General features: G+C 44.2%; 2 protein-coding genes across 2 annotated transcripts in view; one reads left to right on the top strand and one right to left on the bottom strand.

The window, feature by feature from the left end:
• Positions 1-9158, bottom strand: part of LOC115481352 (next to BRCA1 gene 1 protein-like) — a 148277-nt gene extending 139119 nt beyond the window's left edge. The window contains exon 1 of the mRNA XM_030220421.1: positions 9068-9158. The gene's annotated coding sequence lies outside the window, so the exon portion shown is untranslated. The remainder of the gene's footprint in view (positions 1-9067) is intronic.
• Positions 9159-11203: 2045 nt separating this feature from the next.
• The window catches only part of LOC115481349 (next to BRCA1 gene 1 protein-like), a 91728-nt gene continuing 85458 nt past the window's right edge, over positions 11204-17473 (top strand). The window contains 2 exon segments of the mRNA XM_030220416.1: positions 11204-11254; positions 11256-11306. Of these exon segments, the coding sequence (XP_030076276.1) occupies positions 11204-11254; positions 11256-11306 (102 nt within the window).

The following is a 17473-nucleotide window of genomic DNA, read 5'->3' as shown; positions in this document are numbered from 1 at the left end:
AGATATTTGCGGAAAACGGCTGGAACAATGGCGCAGAGATCCGGGAAAAAAGAGAAAATTAAACTGAGCGACACGGAATCCAAAATGGCGGATGAAACAGACAAATCTCCTGGAGAATTCTCAGAGGCGCAACTTATACAACTCACCAAAGCGGTGACAAATGCGTGGGAGCCGAAGTGGGCAACGATGGAAGAAAAGCTAGAAAACCTAGCCACGCGAATGGATGGTATAGGGACGAGAGTGGGAGACTTGGAGGCACGCATGTCGGCTCTGGAAGACGAAGGGAGAGGCTATGGCCCGGACATAGCGGCTTTAACGCAACAACTGAAAGGCTACCGTGAAAAGCTAGAAGATCTTGAAAACCGCTCGCGCCGGAACAATATACGGGTGGTAGGACTTTCTGAAACATCCCGGACCGGAACCTCACGCCTTGGCTTGAAAACTGGCTAAGTAAGGAACTGGCGATCTCAGACGCAACAGGCCCGCTGGTAATAGAAAGAGCACACCGAGTAGGCCGCAAGCACGAAGGCAAGACGCGGCCGAGGGTGGTAATGGCCCAAGATATTCAACTATCGCCACAAAATGGAAATTATGCAAGGATTTAGAACACGCAGAGACACCTTAGCTCACGAAGGGCAGAAAGTGTAATATTTCATGACTTTTCAGCTGAAGTACAGCTACAGAGGAAAAAATTCCACCCACTTTGCTCAGAGTTAGCTCAGAAAGAGGTGAAGTTTACATTGCAATTTCCAGCTACCCTACGAATCTTAATACAAGGACAGTGGCATATGTTTAAAGAAGTGGCAGAAGCAAGAACAGCGGTGCTGGAAGCGGGCCTGATCGACAGAAAGTAAAAAGGAAATGCTGTGAACAGGGTAATTATAAATGAAGCTGTTTATCTCACAAGGGTCAGTCAAGAAAAGGGCGGGGGTCCCATGTGCTCGAGGTCTCACTACTTGATCTTCTGGGTGCCAGAGGATGGAGGAAGGGTATAATCGGGTTGGGGAAAGAGAGATAGGGGGGGGAGGGAAGGGGGAGGGGGAAGAATTAAAGACGTTAAAGACAAGGGGCATTGTCACTTGAACTATGGGACACATCAGGAACAAGAGAGAAATCTAATAATACACAACCCAAGTCCGTTGACACTAGACGGATGGGAATAAGACCTAGAGGGGGGAAGATGACAAGTTATGGGAATTAGAATTGGCGATAGCAGAGATGAGAGGTAGATGCCTGTTAGAATAACAACATGGAATGTTGGGGGGGTTAACTCCCCAATAAAAAGAGCAAAAATATTGAAAGCCCTGAAGAGGTACAAATCAGATATAGCGTGCTTACAAGAGACACATTTATCAGACACAGAACATGATAAGTTGAAAAAGCAGTGGGTGGGAGAAGTCTATTCTGTTCCAGCAAGAGGGAAGAAAGGAGGGATAGCAGTCCTCTTCCGTAAAGGGCTAGCTTATAAAACGACGAAAGTAGCCACCGGGGAAGAGGGAAGATATATTATAGTGAAGGTATGGATGCCAGGGTTAGAGATCATTCTAGTAGTCCTATATGGCCCTAATGTCTACACTCCAGAGTTCTTCAGATCCCTAGTGGGTAAATGCAATGTTAATGGTAAACAAAGGTTGGTGGTAGTAGGGGATTTCAATCTGGTACATGATTCCAAACTGGACTGTTCGAATAATTGCTCGCCCCACTACCAAGGGAAAGGGCCAGAGAAATGACACTATTTGCTAGAGAATTAAATCTAATAGACACCTGGAGAGCATTGCACCCGACAGAACGTGAATATACACACAGATCAAGGGCCCATGGAACACAGTCCAGGTTGGACTACATACTAATCGACAGAGCAATGTTTCCACAGGTCATAGCAACCGATATAGGCCCAGAGGCAGTGTCAGACCATTCGCCGGTGTGGATGGACCTGGAACTGCAGGGGGACATAGAGAAAGGAAGAGGTTGGAGATTCCCAGCGTATTTATTCTCAGACCCCAAATTTTCAAATATCTTACCCATAAATGGGCAGAATATAGCAAATATAACGATGGGCATGCCCGGGAACAACCTGTTTTGTTCTGGTCGGCCTCTAAAGCAGTCCTGAGAGGGGACATAATTGCGTTTTGCAGTAAGCGTAACAAATGTAGAGCGGCTGGGATATTGCTGTTAGAATCAAGATTAAAAAGAGCGCAAAAGATGTGTGCGCACAGACCGACGAAAATTAATCAAGAGAATTTAAAAGCAGTGCAGTTAGCCCTTAATACCTTATTACATGAACTAGAATTGAGATCAGCATTATTTTATAAACATAAATTACATAGATATGGGAACCGGGCGGACGCCTGCTTGCAAGAGTAATAAAAAAACTGGGGAGGGCCCAGAACAGTGGCCACGCTTAGAGACGGAAATGGCGGGTTGACTAATGATCACCACCAAATAGAAAAAATTTTTACCACATATTTGCCACGCTATACAAAATCAGGGGGGGCCTCGGGGGAAGCACTAACTGCATATCTCCAAGAGACGCAGTTACCGCAACTGCATAATAACCACTTAGACCGGTTAAATGCGCCAGTGACAATGGGAGAACTGCAAAAAGTATTGAAAGCACTGAAATTGCGGTCAGCTCCCGCCCAGATGGGTTCTCTGGGGAATATTATAGGTTGTTACCCCCCGGGGCCCTAGTAAACCTACTTAACTACTTTGAGGAGGTGGTGGAAGAGGGTAGATTGCCATTATATGCTAATTCAGCCCTCATACGTTAATCCCGAAAGCAGGCAAGTCCCCAGAAAGACCAGGATCATATAGACCAATATCTCTCCTGAATGTGGAAATAAAATTATTATCTAAGATACTGGCAGAGAGATTGGCACAATGTCTGCCTGATTTGTAGGGGCAGAACAGGTCGATTCATAAAGAAAAGGAGAGCAGTCCATAACGTTCGGAATTAATGCTTGCTATGGCGATGTGCAGACAAAAAAACATACCTATGTGGGTATTAAGCCTAGATGCAGAAAAGGCGTTCGATTTAGTGCACTGGGATTACCTCTTCCAGGTGTTTGAAGCAGTAGGAATATCTGGATGGTATTTAAGGGCAGTGAATACACTGTATAAAGAACCTAAAGCCAGTGTAATTGTTAATGGAAGACGAGGAAGAGAGTTTTCAATACAAAAAGGCACCAGGCAGGGCTGCCCGCTGTCACCCCTATTATTTGTGTTGGCAGTGGAACCCCTGCTAGAAAATTTAAGGCGGGCGCAAGAGGTGAAGGGGGTGAGGGTGGAAGATTGCCATCTGAAGGTGTTCGCATATGCGGATGACCTGTTACTGACCATAACAGACCCCAACAACTCTCTATGGGGGTAACTGGACAGGGTGGAGAGATTTGAGGATTTTCAGGGGTTTAAGTTAAATTACACCAAGTCCTATATTCTCCAATGACAGAATCAACCTGGAACAGCACAGGGGCCCCCAAAAACTGACTTGGACTACAGGACCGATTAAATACTTGGGAATTTGGCTCCCAGCAGACCTAACCACCATGTATAAAGAAAATATCACACGATTGTTGAAAGAAACTGCTGAGAGATTAAATATGTGGAAGGCATTACCTGTGGCGCTATTAGGACGAATAGCCTTATACAATATGTGCATTGTACCAAAGTGGTTGTACGTATTCCAAACAGCACCTTTATATTTGACAAGGAAGGATGAGAGGAAGCTAAATAGACTTTTGCAGTTATTCTTATGGCAAGGCAAGAAGGCGAGGCTCTCGATGACAACTCTGACAACCCCAGTGGAATATGGTGGGTTGGGCCTCTTAAGTGTGAGATACTTGACAGTGGCATGTGGAATGCGCCACATCAATGACTGGTTTCGGGGGACCGAGGATTTTTCTAACACCAAATTAGAACTCCAGCTGATGCCAGAATTGCACTTTACAAATTATCTACATGCAGGGGGGGACAGACTCCAGACATTTGAAATATTCAAAGATAATGCCAGTGGCAAGAGCGACTTGGTCCTGGATATGTCGTCTCCACAAATTTTCAGCAAAAATAACACCTTTGCAGACCATCTGCGGAATGCACAGTTTGCACCTGGGATATTGTACCCAGCATTTCAGAAATGGAGGCGTAAAGGAATAATATATCTGCAACATGTACTGGGCCGAGAAGGCAAGATCAAATCATTTGTGGAATTACAAACTGAGTTTGACCTTCCCGATACAGATAACTTTCATTATATGCAACTTAAGCACTACATTACATCCTTGGGATGGGAACCGTTGGCAGAGGATGTGCAAGAGGAATTGTCATCAGCATTTTCCCTAACAGCCCAGCAAGAGGTTCCACTCACGTACCACCATAGACATATAAGAGACACGAGAGAGGAGCCTGACTTAACAGACTAACAGCACAATGGAACAGTGAGCTCCATATTAATATTTCAACCGCACAATTCAAATCTCATATCTTAACTATCAGACTTGTCAGTGCGGCAGCGAGACATTGGGAAGTGCAGTACAAGTTTGCAATGCGAATTTATGTTGCCCCCAGAAGAGCTTTTCACATGGGTATGTCCTCTTGGGGCGAATGCCCAAATGTGGAGAAACTGGAGCAACATTGGGCCACATGTTTTGGACATGCACGGCTGTGGGGGAACTTTTGGAAATCTATGTTGTCTGCTGTGTCCAAGATTTGGAATACAAAATGGTTCTTTGACGCTGGGCTATTGTTGGAAAGCCCCAGATTGTTGAGGCCTAGTCCTAAAGGTTTACGAAGTTTGTGGCCAGGGCAACCATCATCTCCAAACAAGTTATATTGACAGAATGGATTTCGCACAAGGGCACCTGAGCTGCAACAATGGCGGAACCCGTATGTTACTGTTGATGCGACTAGAACGTGCTGGGACTGTTTGACTTGGAATCGAAAAGAAGGGAGGGTAGTTTCAACAATGCTGGTGTCCTTTTTGGATGACGCTAACACCTAGAGCACGAAGCCATCTGTTGAATATATAAACGTAGAGGCATGTGCATGAACAAGACTAGTTTGAGAGAGGATGAGTCCCAAGGGAGAAGAACCCGGGGGGGGGGGGGGGGGGGGGGGGGGGGGGGGGGAGGGGGGGGGTGTGGGGGGGGGGGGGGGGGGGGAGGGGGTAAAGATATCATAAAATGTTTGATGGCATTATGTTGTGTTGTTTAATACCACAGTTTGTATTTCTTGAAGACGCTCATCAATAAAAATGATTTAAACATAATCTCCTTCCATGAGGCTGCTGCTTGTCTGCTGCACCATCTTTGATGGGCAGGGGTTGAGGGAGCAGTAGTTAGTCAGAGGTCCCTTAGATATTGTCAAGGCTCTCCTCTGTATTGGGTTAAAAGAATCCCATATGTCTGTTTTAGGAGAGGACAAGTTTGTGTGCTCCTGGTTAACCAACAGGAAACTGGGTGAGATTGCCTATAAGTCTTAGTGGGAGACTTTTAATTTTGTTGGCAAAGTGTGCAGCAAAATCATTGGCAACCTGTTCAATGCATTGAAATATTGGGTTACTAGTAAAAAAGGCCCATTTCAGACAGAAATGAAACGGGCGCTAGCAAGGTTTTCCTTGGAGTGTCTATGTTTGAGAGAGTGTATGTGAGAGTGAGTGTGTGTGAGAGAGAGAGAGAATGTGTGTGTGCTCCTCGGAAGAAAAGAAAAACGTCTGTGTGCTTGGTTTTGAGTGTATGGGAATGACGGCTGTGTTGGGGAGTGGAAACAGAGATTAACCAAATGGCTTCCTTGCTCGTGTGTAGTAATCGGCTGCACCATAGCCGGGAGTCGGAGAGGAGAGGGAGGGCGGTGGAACGGTGAGCGAGCGGACTGCGGGAGGTGGGTGAGGGGGACTGTGGGCGGGGGGACGGGGTCCAGCGCCGGATGTTGGTTGGTTTTGAGTGTAGGGGAATGACGTGCTGCATTGGGGAGTGGAAACAGAGATTACCCAATGACAATCTGATTTGTTGTGTCATTGCTCCGCCCTCGTCATTACGTTTGGACGCGGGGGCGGGGCAGACTCATGGGATCTTGCAACTACAAATTTAGAACGTTGAGGTGCCTTTTATATAGAGAGATTTTGTGCTCCTCTTAATGTTTGATGGTACTTGTCATGTTTTTCCTATAGTTTAGCCTGTTCTCATCCAGGCAAGATTTACACCATCTCCTTTCCATTTCCATCCTTCGCATTTAAGGGTCTGAAGTTCTGGAGAGAATTAAGGTGAGCATTTGTGAGTGGGGCATAAGACCTTTTTAGTGGTTCAGCTTTTTCTAGAGTCTTAGCTAAGTTTATATTTCAAATATCAACCTATTCTTGACAATACAGTTGTTTTTTCATCCACATGGCGACAGACAAAGGCCTAGTCCAAGGTCCTCTAGGAAATTCTCAGCAGTCAGCTTTTCTTATCTTTCCAAGCTATGGGAGGGGTCATTTGTTTCAGGTGGTTGCTTAGAGAAATAGGGGACCTTTTACTAAGCCACATAAGTGTCTACATGCGCCTAACGTGTGCCAAAATGGCGTTATCCGCCCAACTACCTATGGCTCTTGCGGTAATTTCATTTTTGGTGTGCATCTGATACGCACGTCCAAAAAATAATTTTATTTTCGGACGAGCGGTCAGACGTGCGCCAAGTGACATTTGACGCGCATAGGTCATTACCGCCCGGTTACCGTGTGAGACTTTACGCTAGGTCAATGGCTGGCGGTAAGGTCTCAGACCCAAAATGGACACGTGGCAATTTTCATTTTCCCGCATGTCCATTTTCGGGTAAAAATTTTAAAAAGGCATTTTCTACATGTGCGCTGAAAAAATGATTCTGCGCGCGCCCAAAACACATCTACACTACAGCGGCCATTTTGCAATGCGTCTTTGTAAAAGGACCCCTTGATTAGAAAGTGATGTGTCCATGATAGAGGTGCAACTTCAATACCGCTATTCCGGTGTTCTGGGATGTCAACCCCCTTGTTACTATTATGTGACCCTTTTTGTGGGTACAGAACTGATCACCTGTGTGAATCCTAGTGCTGTCATTGTATCCAAGAAGACATGTCAACATTTGCTTTTCTTCAGTGCCTGACGCACTCTTCCAATGGTTTCGCTGAGCCCATTGGCAGCCGTAGGAGTGTATGCGAACTTATTACCTGGGTTACCTTTGGACATCAGTGTTGCAACCTTTAAAACCTCAACCATACCAGCACCAGCAACCAAAACAAAGAACAGGTGACTCAAGTTCCTCTGCGTGACGCCACTGTCCCTCCCTCACATAACACACTGACCACTCCTCACGATTGTATCAGTAGGGATGGAGTGAATGAATGGAGTTCTCTGCCGAGAGACGTTTCCCAGGTGATGGAAGTGGGCTGAGAGCTGGAATTGAGCGAGTGCAGTAAGGGAAAGCGCACCGGTCTTCAAAGATGAGGGGCAGGGAATGTAGGAAGTAAAGTAAATGTAGGAAAGGAATGGAAAACAAAAATGAAGACGTCTATAATGCCTTTGTATCGCTCCACGGTGGAACCACACCTTGAATACTGTGTGCAATTCTGGTCACCATATCTGAAAAAAGATAGTGGAATTAGAAAAGGGACAGAGAACGGCGACAAAAATGATAAAGGGGGTGGGACGACTTCCCTATAAGAAAGACTAAAGCAGCTAGGACTCTTCAGCTTGAAGAAAAGACAGCTGAGGGGAGATATGATAGAGGTCTATAAAATAATGAGTGGAATGGAACAGGTAGAATCGCTTGTTTACTCATTTCAAAAATATTAGGACTAGGGAGCACGCAATGAAGATGCAAAATAGTAAATTTAAAACGAATCGGAGAAAATATTTCTTCTCTCAACATGTAATTAACTCTGGAATTCGTTGCCAGAGAATGTGGTAAAAGCAGTTGCCTTAGCAGGGTTTAAAAAAGGGTCCATAAGCCATTTTTAAGACGGACTTGGGGAAAATCTACTGCTTATTTCTAGGATAAGCAGCATAAAATGTATTGTACTGTTTTGGGATCTTGCCAGGTACTTGTAAGCTAGATTGGTCACAATAGTAGTAGTAGTAGTAGTAGTTAACATAGTAACATGGTAGATGATGGCAGAAAAAAACCTGCATGGTCCACCCAGTCTGCCCAACAAGATAACTCACATGTGCCATTTTGTGTGTATACCTTACCTTGATTTGTACCTGTCTTTTTTCAGGGCACTGACTGTATAAGTCTGCCCAGCACTATCCCCACCTCCCAACCACCTGCCCCTCCTCCCAACCACCGCTCTTGCACAGACCGTATAAGTCTGCCCAGCACTATCCCCACCATCCCAACCACCAGCCCTGCCTCCCACAACCGGCTAAGCTTCTGGGGATCCCTTCCTTCTGAGGAGGATTCCTTTGTTTATCCCACGCATATTTGAATTCCGTTACCGTTTCCTCTCCACCACCATCCCGCGGGAGGGCATTCCAAGCCTCCACCACTCTCTCCCGTGAAACAGGATGCTTGGGCTTGATGGACATTCGGTCTGCTTATGTACTTGTCTAAACAGGGGAGTTTGGTGTTTCTGGAGGAGAGTGGTCGGAGTAGAATGGTGGTGGCACTGGGCAGGTGAGTTATGGTTTTTGGAATACACTATGGTTTATTTCTCACATGTGAGGGTCCACTGTCCTGTGCTCATCGAGCCAAGAGAGGGCAGCTGGCATAAGTATGTGTGGTGAAGCCATCTGAAGCATATGAAGTCCTTTGTAAACATATCAGGTATACCAGTGCACTAAAAGAAGCCAAGGGAGTGGGGTTAGCCTTAGTTACACATGTTTCTGTAGAAAGGAAAAGGTGGGAAGGAGATCTATAATAAGCTGTACATAGCTCTTACCACCTCTCCCCATCTTATGCTACAGTGAGTGCAGCATCTCTCTAGGCCATTTTATAGGTATAGTTACAGAAATGAAGTTAATTGTTTTTCCAAAACAAAGGCCTTGGGGTACTTGAGATCTCCTCCATCCCGAGCCCCGGCTACACCAGCCCTTGCTGACCTGTTTCATCTAGTACTTACTTCCCATAGTCCTTTGCATTGGGGGTGGGAGTTGGAGAAAACAATTGTCCTTTCACTGTGATAAAACAAAGTCTGTAAATGTAATGCGTTGCAACTGAGATCTAAACTGCTGTCTGTAAATGAAACATGAAAAGAAAACCATAATTTGTAACTACAATCTATTATACTGCTCCTTTACGTAGAAGCTAATGTTTGCTGAGATGTCAATAGGTCTACAGGGAAGGCAAACAGTGCAGATGGCTTGGTGAGTTTCTTTTTACCTGTTTGTTGTTAAAGGTATCTAGTGCAGTCTCCTTGTGTGCAATAAATACATTTGGTGCTTACAATCTTTGCAAGACAACAAATGGTTAAAATCACTAAGTCTGTGCCCTGAAAATGGCAGCTAGAAATCAAGGTCAGGTATACACATAAAGTAGCATATACGAGTTTATCTTGTGGGCAGAATTGATGGACCGTACAGGTCTTTCTCTGCCGTCATCTACTACCTTATGTTACTATGATCAGGAAGAATGGTTTAAGATGCATTTTCCTGTTCAAGAATGCAGTAAGGCAGGTCCTCCCTCCTTTCGTGCCTAGGGCCAGTGCACTCCTCCTCTGGTGGTGGTTTCCCAAGTGCCAGCCAGGTTTTCAGGATATGCACAATGAAGGATTTGCATAAATAGAGGCAGCGTATGCAAACCAAGTTCATGCATATTCAATATCCTGAAAACCTGATTGGCACAGGACTGCACGTGGCAACAGATCACGTGACCTTGTGAATGTAAACAGAGCCGAAGCCGAGGGAAGGTAATGAGCTGCTCCGTCACTCTTTCAGCCTAGATCTCGCGCTCCACTGAATTTGCCCCATCCCAGAGCAGAAGTCGGTCCACTTTCCGGTCTGCCTGCGTCTCCTCTCTCCTCCCTTTCGCGTAAGCGTTCCGTCCACAGGAAGTGGCGTCAGAGGGGGCGGGGCAGGGCAGAGGGAAGGAAGGCTCCGAGGCCCTCCGAGAGGGCGGATTGTTTACATCTGTGCCGGCGGCGACCCACGGTAGGTTGAAGGGCTGCGGGAAGGTGAGGGACAGAGAAAGGACGAGAAGGAGGGGGAACCAGCACGTCAGACGAGGCCACCCGTGTGACTCCAGAGAAAAAGGCCAGGTTGAGCCAGTCCGGGTTTTCAGTGGAAGGAAAACCCGGACTGGCTGACGCCTGGAGCCTCGGAGGGTCTTAACTCTCTCTTTGCCTTTGCAGCATTTCACCCTTCCAGTTGCCTTCGCATTTAAAGTGAAGCAACAAAATGATCAGATGTGTTTTGTTGTGTTGTGTTTTTCTGCTGCTATGATCAAATGTGTTTTTGTTGTTGTTTGTGTTTTTCTGCTGCTATGATCAGATGTTGTTTTTGTTGTTTGTGTTTGTCTGCTCCTATGATCAGATGTGTTTTTCTGCTGCTATGATCAGATGTGTTTTTGTTGTTGTTTTGTGTTTTTCTGCTGCTATGATCAAATGTGTTTTTGTTGTTGTTTGTGTTTTTCTGCTGCTTATGATCAAATGTGTTTTTGTTGTTGTTTGTGTTTTTTCTGCTGCTATGATCAGATGGTTTTTGTTGTTTGTGTTTTTCTGCTGCTATGATCAGATGTGTTTTGTTGTTGTTTGTGTTTTTTCTGCTGCTATGATCAGATGTGTTTTTGTTTGTGTTGTGTTTGTCTGCTCCTATGATCAGATGTGTTTTCGCTGCTATGATCAGATGTGTTTTTGTTGTTGTTTGTGTTTTCTGCTGCTATGATCAGAATGTGTTTTTGTTGTTTGTGTTTTTCTGCTGCTATGATCAGATGTGTTTTGTTGTTGTTTGTGTTTTTCTGCTGCTATGATCAGATGTGTTTTGTTGTTGTGTTTTCTGCTGCTATGATCAAATGTGTTTTTATTGTTTGTGTTTTTCTGCTGCTATGATCAAATGTGTTTTTGTTGTTTGTGTTTTTCTGCTGCTATGATCAGATGTGTTTTTGTTGTTTGTGTTTTTCTGCTGCTATGATCAAATCTGTTTTTATGTGTTGTGTTTTTCTGCTGCTATGATCAAATGTGTTTTATTGTTTGTGTTTTTCTGCTGCTATGATCAGATGTGTTTTTGTTGTTTGTGTTTTTCTGCTGCTGTAGCTCCCCACAATGGAGCCCCAGGTGAATCTGAGTGTGAATTTCAGAGGTGAAGCTCAGAACTTTCTTAGTGGCCGATTCACAGAAGACAACCTGGGCAGATGTCGAAACCATGGTGAGGAACTTTCTTGCCTTGTTAACTCGTGCGGATGTCAATCTTCTTAGTTGCGATTATTATGGCTGTTTTGATTGTTTACACCATCAGTCAGGCCAACATAACAGACGCAGAGTGAAAAAACCAAAAACCTGCTCAGAGTGAAGAATTCCTATATATCAACAGTTTTAATCAACAATAAACAAAAAGGTATCTTTTCAGTCTGAGGAGCTTTTTATGCCAATGAAAGAGAGTAGCAAACTGAGTTATATTTGCATTGATGTCCCCTGAAGCTTTTCCTCCTTCAGTTCACATATTGATGGTTTTCATACATTTGTTTGTTTATTACCATTCTTAATAAGTATGGGAGCGTGGTAGCCGTGTTAGTCCACTCTTAAGGTTATCAATAGAAATCAAACAAATAAAACATGGAAAAGAAAATAAGATGATACCTTTTTTATTGGACATAACTTAATACATTTCTTGATTAGCTTTCGAAGGTTGCCCTTCTTCGTCAGATCGGAAATAAGCAAATGTGTTAGTTATGTCCAATAAAAAAGGTATCATCTTATTTTCTTTTCCATGTTTTATTTTGTTTGATTTCTATTGATAACCTTAAGTATGGAAAGTGTTCTATTAAATCTAGGTGACCAAATAAGTTATCTTTTTTATTTCCTAGGACATTATAGTAGTATAGCTGTGTGTTGGGTTTTTTTTTTTTTTTTCAAAGTTTGGTTAAGTTGCTGGAATAAAGATCTATTTAATAATTATTACCCAGATAGACTTACAAGTTTTTAAACTCGGATATCTCATGAGTGCTGACCTGAATTGATGACCTACAGATGGAAAGCTCTGGTAACCAGATGCTGTGCTCAGTGGTTCATTGGTCCGATCATGTCTTGCATGCTGTGTTTTAACGTGGTCCAATAGTAATAGGCTGCTTTTCATTGAGATCTGTGTGATAGGTCATAGTTGATTACCTCAGTTGTGCTGTTGAATTATTATACAAGGATTTAGAACATACTTGCTAAGGTGTGGCTCATTTAGGAGCTCATTTTCAAAAGAGGGGAATGTCTCAAACGGCATATATTTTTTTTAAACTCTGATTTGAGATGCTTTTCTCTGCAGTGTGTCCAAATAACAAGGGAGCGTGTTGGGGTGGAATTTGGGTGTTCCCAAAACTTGAATATTTTTCTGCCACAATAGAACAAAGCAAAAATGTCCAGCACAAAACGATGTTTTGGTCTATACCTGTTTCAGTCACACTTAAGTCACAAAAAGGTGCCCTAAATAACAAGATGACCACTGTAGGAATTAATGCATAACCTTACTCCTCCAGTGGTCCTTCCCCCCCCCCCCAAACGTAAAAGAAACAGTACATACAAGCCTCTGACAGCTTCACATGTTATGGACAGTCATATTAGCGCATCAAGTAGGTCTCTGGTTGGTAGTGGATTATAGAAAAGGGGACCCAGGCTCATATCCCACTCTAACTGGTACACTTGTAGGAAGTGTGAGCCCTCCCAAACCCACCAAAAAAATATATAATATCGAAAATGCCTCTCCACGCACACTGGAGGCAGCTGTCAGTAGTGTCAGGGATGCACTAGTAGTTGATATGGAATTAGAGAGAGGGGTTCTGAATGGGGCTGAAGAGAGTTGGAGGGTTAGATGTCCTAAAACAGGGATGGTAGCCGGTAAGCTGAGATTCTGTGTCCTGAAAGGTTGAAAAAATCATGCATGAGTTGTGGTGGTCTAGGGGAGGAAGAGAGAGCACCGGCATATAGGACTGGTAGTGGATAAGTGATGGCTTAGGGGTGAGACCTGCTGAGAAAGGGAGTGGAGTAATGGTGGTGTTGGAGGGGGTGAATTCTAGTTTTGTTTTTTGAGAATATGAATTTGCATATTTGTGCCAAATGTTAGATCTGAGGACCTGATTTAAGTTCTGTTTTCAATGAATGAAAAAATTGTTCTTTCAAGTTCAGTAAGGACGGGATTCCTGCAGTTTATTGTACAGTTTTCCGAGGCTTTGCTGGCAGAACCAATAAAACACGTTTACTTAGCATGTGACGTTAGAGCCACGTGCACTCTCACGATTGTTCATGGTTGTCCTTCATCAGGGTATGTAGGAGGGCGGCAGGAATTCTAGTGGTTCTTACTCCAAAATCCACTATTTAAAATTACAATGGTTAATAACCTGACAGGTGATCCTTAGAACCTGTTCCCTTATTTTCCAAAGACATTCACCCATTGTGTAATTTTTTTACTCTTTGATTTATTTTAAAATAACTTCAGGAGTGAAGTTTTACCTCTCCTCAGGTCACTTCACTGGCTTCCGATCAGATACCGCATTCAATTCAAGCTTCTCCTTCTTACCTACAAATACACTCAGTCTACTGCCCCTCACTATGTTTCTACCCTCATCTCCCCTTACGTTCCCGCCCGTAACCTCCGTTCACAGGATAAATCCCTCCTCTCAGTACCCTTCTCCACCACCGCCAACTCCAGGCTCTGCTCATTCTGCCTCGCCTCACCCTATGCTTGGAACAACCTTCCTGAACCCTGACGCCAAGCCCCCTCCCTGCCCGTCTTCAAGTCTTTGCTTAAAGCCCACCTCTTCAATGCTGCGTTCGGCACCTAACCCTTACCGTTCAGTGAATCCAGACTGCCCCAATTTGACTGCCTCTATCGGACCGACCGTTCACTTGTCTATTAGATTGTAAGCTCTTTGAGCAGGGACTGTCTCTCTTTGTTAAATTGTACAGCACTGCGTAACCCTAGTTGCGCTCTAGAAATGTTAAGTAGTAGTAGTAGTAATTCGGTAGAGATTCTTATTTTGGGACTGACTGCCAAACTTGAAAAGGAAAAAAAGTTCCCTTTCCCCAAATATATCACCAGGATTGCAGGCGCTGCGTATCAGCATACTGCCATGTGTCTACTTCCTGTTTCTTCATGCTCTCAGCCAGTTGGCTTTAGAGGAAAAAGCAAGGAGAGGCATAGTCTTAAAAGCCTGGCAGAGGGGCAGTTGCAGGAGAACTTTGTAAAAAAGAGGCTGCAGCTTTATTTTCTGGATGGCCATAACAAGTGCCAAACTTGTGTATTTGTCCTGATTGATGACGTGCTCCTGAGCTCAGGAGCCTCCTGCCGCAGCACAGACCCATTCTTTGATGGCAGACAATGACCTGCTTCTTTAGCAAACTCTGTCCTCCTTCCACTGCCGAGTTACAGATTAAACACTGTCATGTGATTTTATGAGTCTTCGCTTGCCCTACCCTTTTTAGATCATTCGACTCAAATGCTACTTCCTTGCTAAGAAACAGGCGCAGATCCCTCTGTAAATAAAGTCAGCTGCTGTTCTTGCTTTCCTGGTGCTTTCTGCTCTGCTGTGACATTGGCCTTTGGACTCGGGTATTTGTAGAGAACGTATATGTTATGAAAGCATTGTATGTAATATCCTAGAATTCTTAACTTAGTCTGCCAAAATGTTTTATGTTCAGATGGCTCAGATATGTGCCGTATAACATCTGATATTACACATTTGCACATATGGGCTCTCTGTATTGCATATGTTGTCCAGGCTCTACCCGTTATGTAGAGGTGGTTTGGATGTGTTACATAAGATGTGTAACAGTCAGTGTGCATTAGTCACAAAGCCAGGTGCCTGAACTTCCATTGCAAAATAGTTCTAAGAATCGTAGACCTAAAAGGTCACACGGAAGGGGCAGTGTTTGTGTTTGGGCAATGTTGTTAACACCCACTCTAAATATTCAGAACATCAGAGAGGATAATTAACTGTTGAAGTTAGAAACGACTTATTTGGTAACTTTATATAGTGGCTGAGAATTCATACTTGGAACCCACGGAGCTATAGGATAATAATTCTAATTTATAGTGTTACAGTTACTGTGTAACATCCAAATAAACTGTGACCTCACTAGTCTGTAAAATGATATGACAAGACAGAAAAATCCCTGCGAGGAGGAGGCTTGGACACAGCAGATTGGAATTTGCCAAAATGTTTCTTTTCAGTGCCTGGAGTTGCAGCATGGATATTTGTTATGCATTTTTCCTATCTTAAATTAATTTTATAGAGATGTGGTGCCATCTCAAAGCATTGTCTGGAGGAGTGGCCTAGTGGTTAGGGTGGTGGATTTTGGTCCTGAGGAACTGAGTTCAATTCCCACTTCAGGCACAGGCAGCTCCTTGTGACTCTGGGCAAGTCACTTAACCCTCCATTGACCCATGTAAGCCGCATTGAGCCTGCCATGAGTGGGAAAGCGCAGGGTACAAATGTAACAAAAATAAAATAGATACTACTGGAGATTCTACATGGAATGTTGCTACTATTGGAGATTCTACATGGAATGTTGCTATTCCACTAGCAACATTCCATGTAGAAGCCTGCGCGGCCACATTGGTGATCTGCAAGGGCCGACTTCTAGTGGAATAGCAACATTCCATGTAGAATCTCAAATAGGAGCAACAGTGGAAGAGTGGCCTAGTGGTTAGGGTGGTGGACTTTGGTCCTGGGGAACTGAGGAACTGAGTTCAATTCCCACTTCAGGCAGCTCCTTGTGACTCTGGGCAAGTCACTTAACCCTCCATTGCTCCATGTAAGCCACATTGAGCCTGCCATGAGTGGGAAAGCGCAGGATACAAATGTAACAAAAATAAAATAGATACTATTGGAGATTCTACATGGAATGTTGTTAGTATTGGAGATTCTACATGGAATGTTGCTACTATTGGAGATTCTACATGGAATGTTGTTAGTATTGGAGATTCTACATGGAATGTTGCTACTATTGGAGATTCTACATGGAATGGGGAGTCTGACGTCCTGCACGTACGTGCAGGACGTCAGACTCACAGAAGCAGAAGCCTGCGCGGCCACATTGGTGATCTGCAAGGGCTGACTTCTAGTGGAATAGCAACATTCCATGTAGAATCTCAAATAGTAGCAACAGTGGAGGAGTGGCCTAGTGGTTAGGGTGGTGGACTTTGGTCCTGAGGAACTGAGTTTGATTCCCACTTCAGGCACAGGCAGCTCCTTGTGACTCTGGGCAAGTCACTTAACCCTCCATTGCCCCATGTAAGCCGCATTGAGCCTGCCATGAGTGGGAAAGCGCGGGGTACAAATGTAACAACAACCTAGATTAGCTATTGATAGAAGCAGGATACTGGGCTAGATGGACCATTGGTCTGAACCAGTATGGCCGTTCTTATGTTCTTAACGTGCAAATAAAAATATAGGCAAATTCTGGTGTGACCTTGGTAAGGGCAACAAACTCCCTCCACTGCCAGACGCTTTGAGGGAAATTTTCTAATAGGCCATCTAGCTTCAGCAGCTGGTATTGCGTATGTTACAAAGGAAAGAAAAAAGCAGAAGTAACCCCCTTTACTATCACAATATAAAACACACAAAAAAGAAGGGGGTAGACCTATGTCGTTCCAAATTAAAATTAATGGCTAAGGATGACTCAACACAGACCTGTGTTTCGGCACAAGATACATGGGCTTCATGTGGAGGAGTAGCCTAGTGGTTAGAGCACTGGAACATCAAACATTGCTACTATTTGAGATTCTAGATGGAATGTTGCTATTATTGGTGATTCTACACAGAATGTTGCTAGTGGAGGAGTGGCCTAATGGTTAGAGCACTGGTCTTGTGATCCAGAGGTGGCCGGTTCAAATCCCGCTGCTCCTTCTTGTGATCTTGGGCAAGTCACTTAACCCTCCGCTGCCTCAGGGACAAACTTAGATTGTGAGCCCTCCTGGGACAGAGAAATATCCAGTGTACCTGAATGTAACTCACCTTGAGCTACTACTGAAAAAGGTGTGAGCAAAATCTAAATAAATTACTCAGCCTCAATTGATGACTAAAAATTGGTAAAATAAAACAGCATCAAAAGTCCCACATGGACAAAATCCCAAAAAATATGCAGCGTGTTTGCATGTTACACCAGTTTTCTAAGGGCAACTGTATGCATACTGTTCCTTTTGAAAAAGGCTTGAGCCTAGAAAGTGTATGCCCACATTACATGTACATTTCGTAGCTCATTAGGGTGGGTTTAAAGACTTGGGGCCCTTAGGTAACACTAGACAGCAGATCGGGGGGGGGGGGGGGGGAGTTGTCGGGGATCGAAAGAGTGAAAAAACCCCAGAAGAGAATCAGAGGAGGGCAGTAG

This window comes from Microcaecilia unicolor, chromosome 12 (genome assembly GCF_901765095.1).
Source record: "Microcaecilia unicolor chromosome 12, aMicUni1.1, whole genome shotgun sequence".
NCBI classification, from domain to species: domain Eukaryota; kingdom Metazoa; phylum Chordata; class Amphibia; order Gymnophiona; family Siphonopidae; genus Microcaecilia; species Microcaecilia unicolor.
The sequence above is the reverse complement of the archived record's forward strand: the minus strand, read 5'-3'. Positions and strand labels throughout refer to the sequence as shown.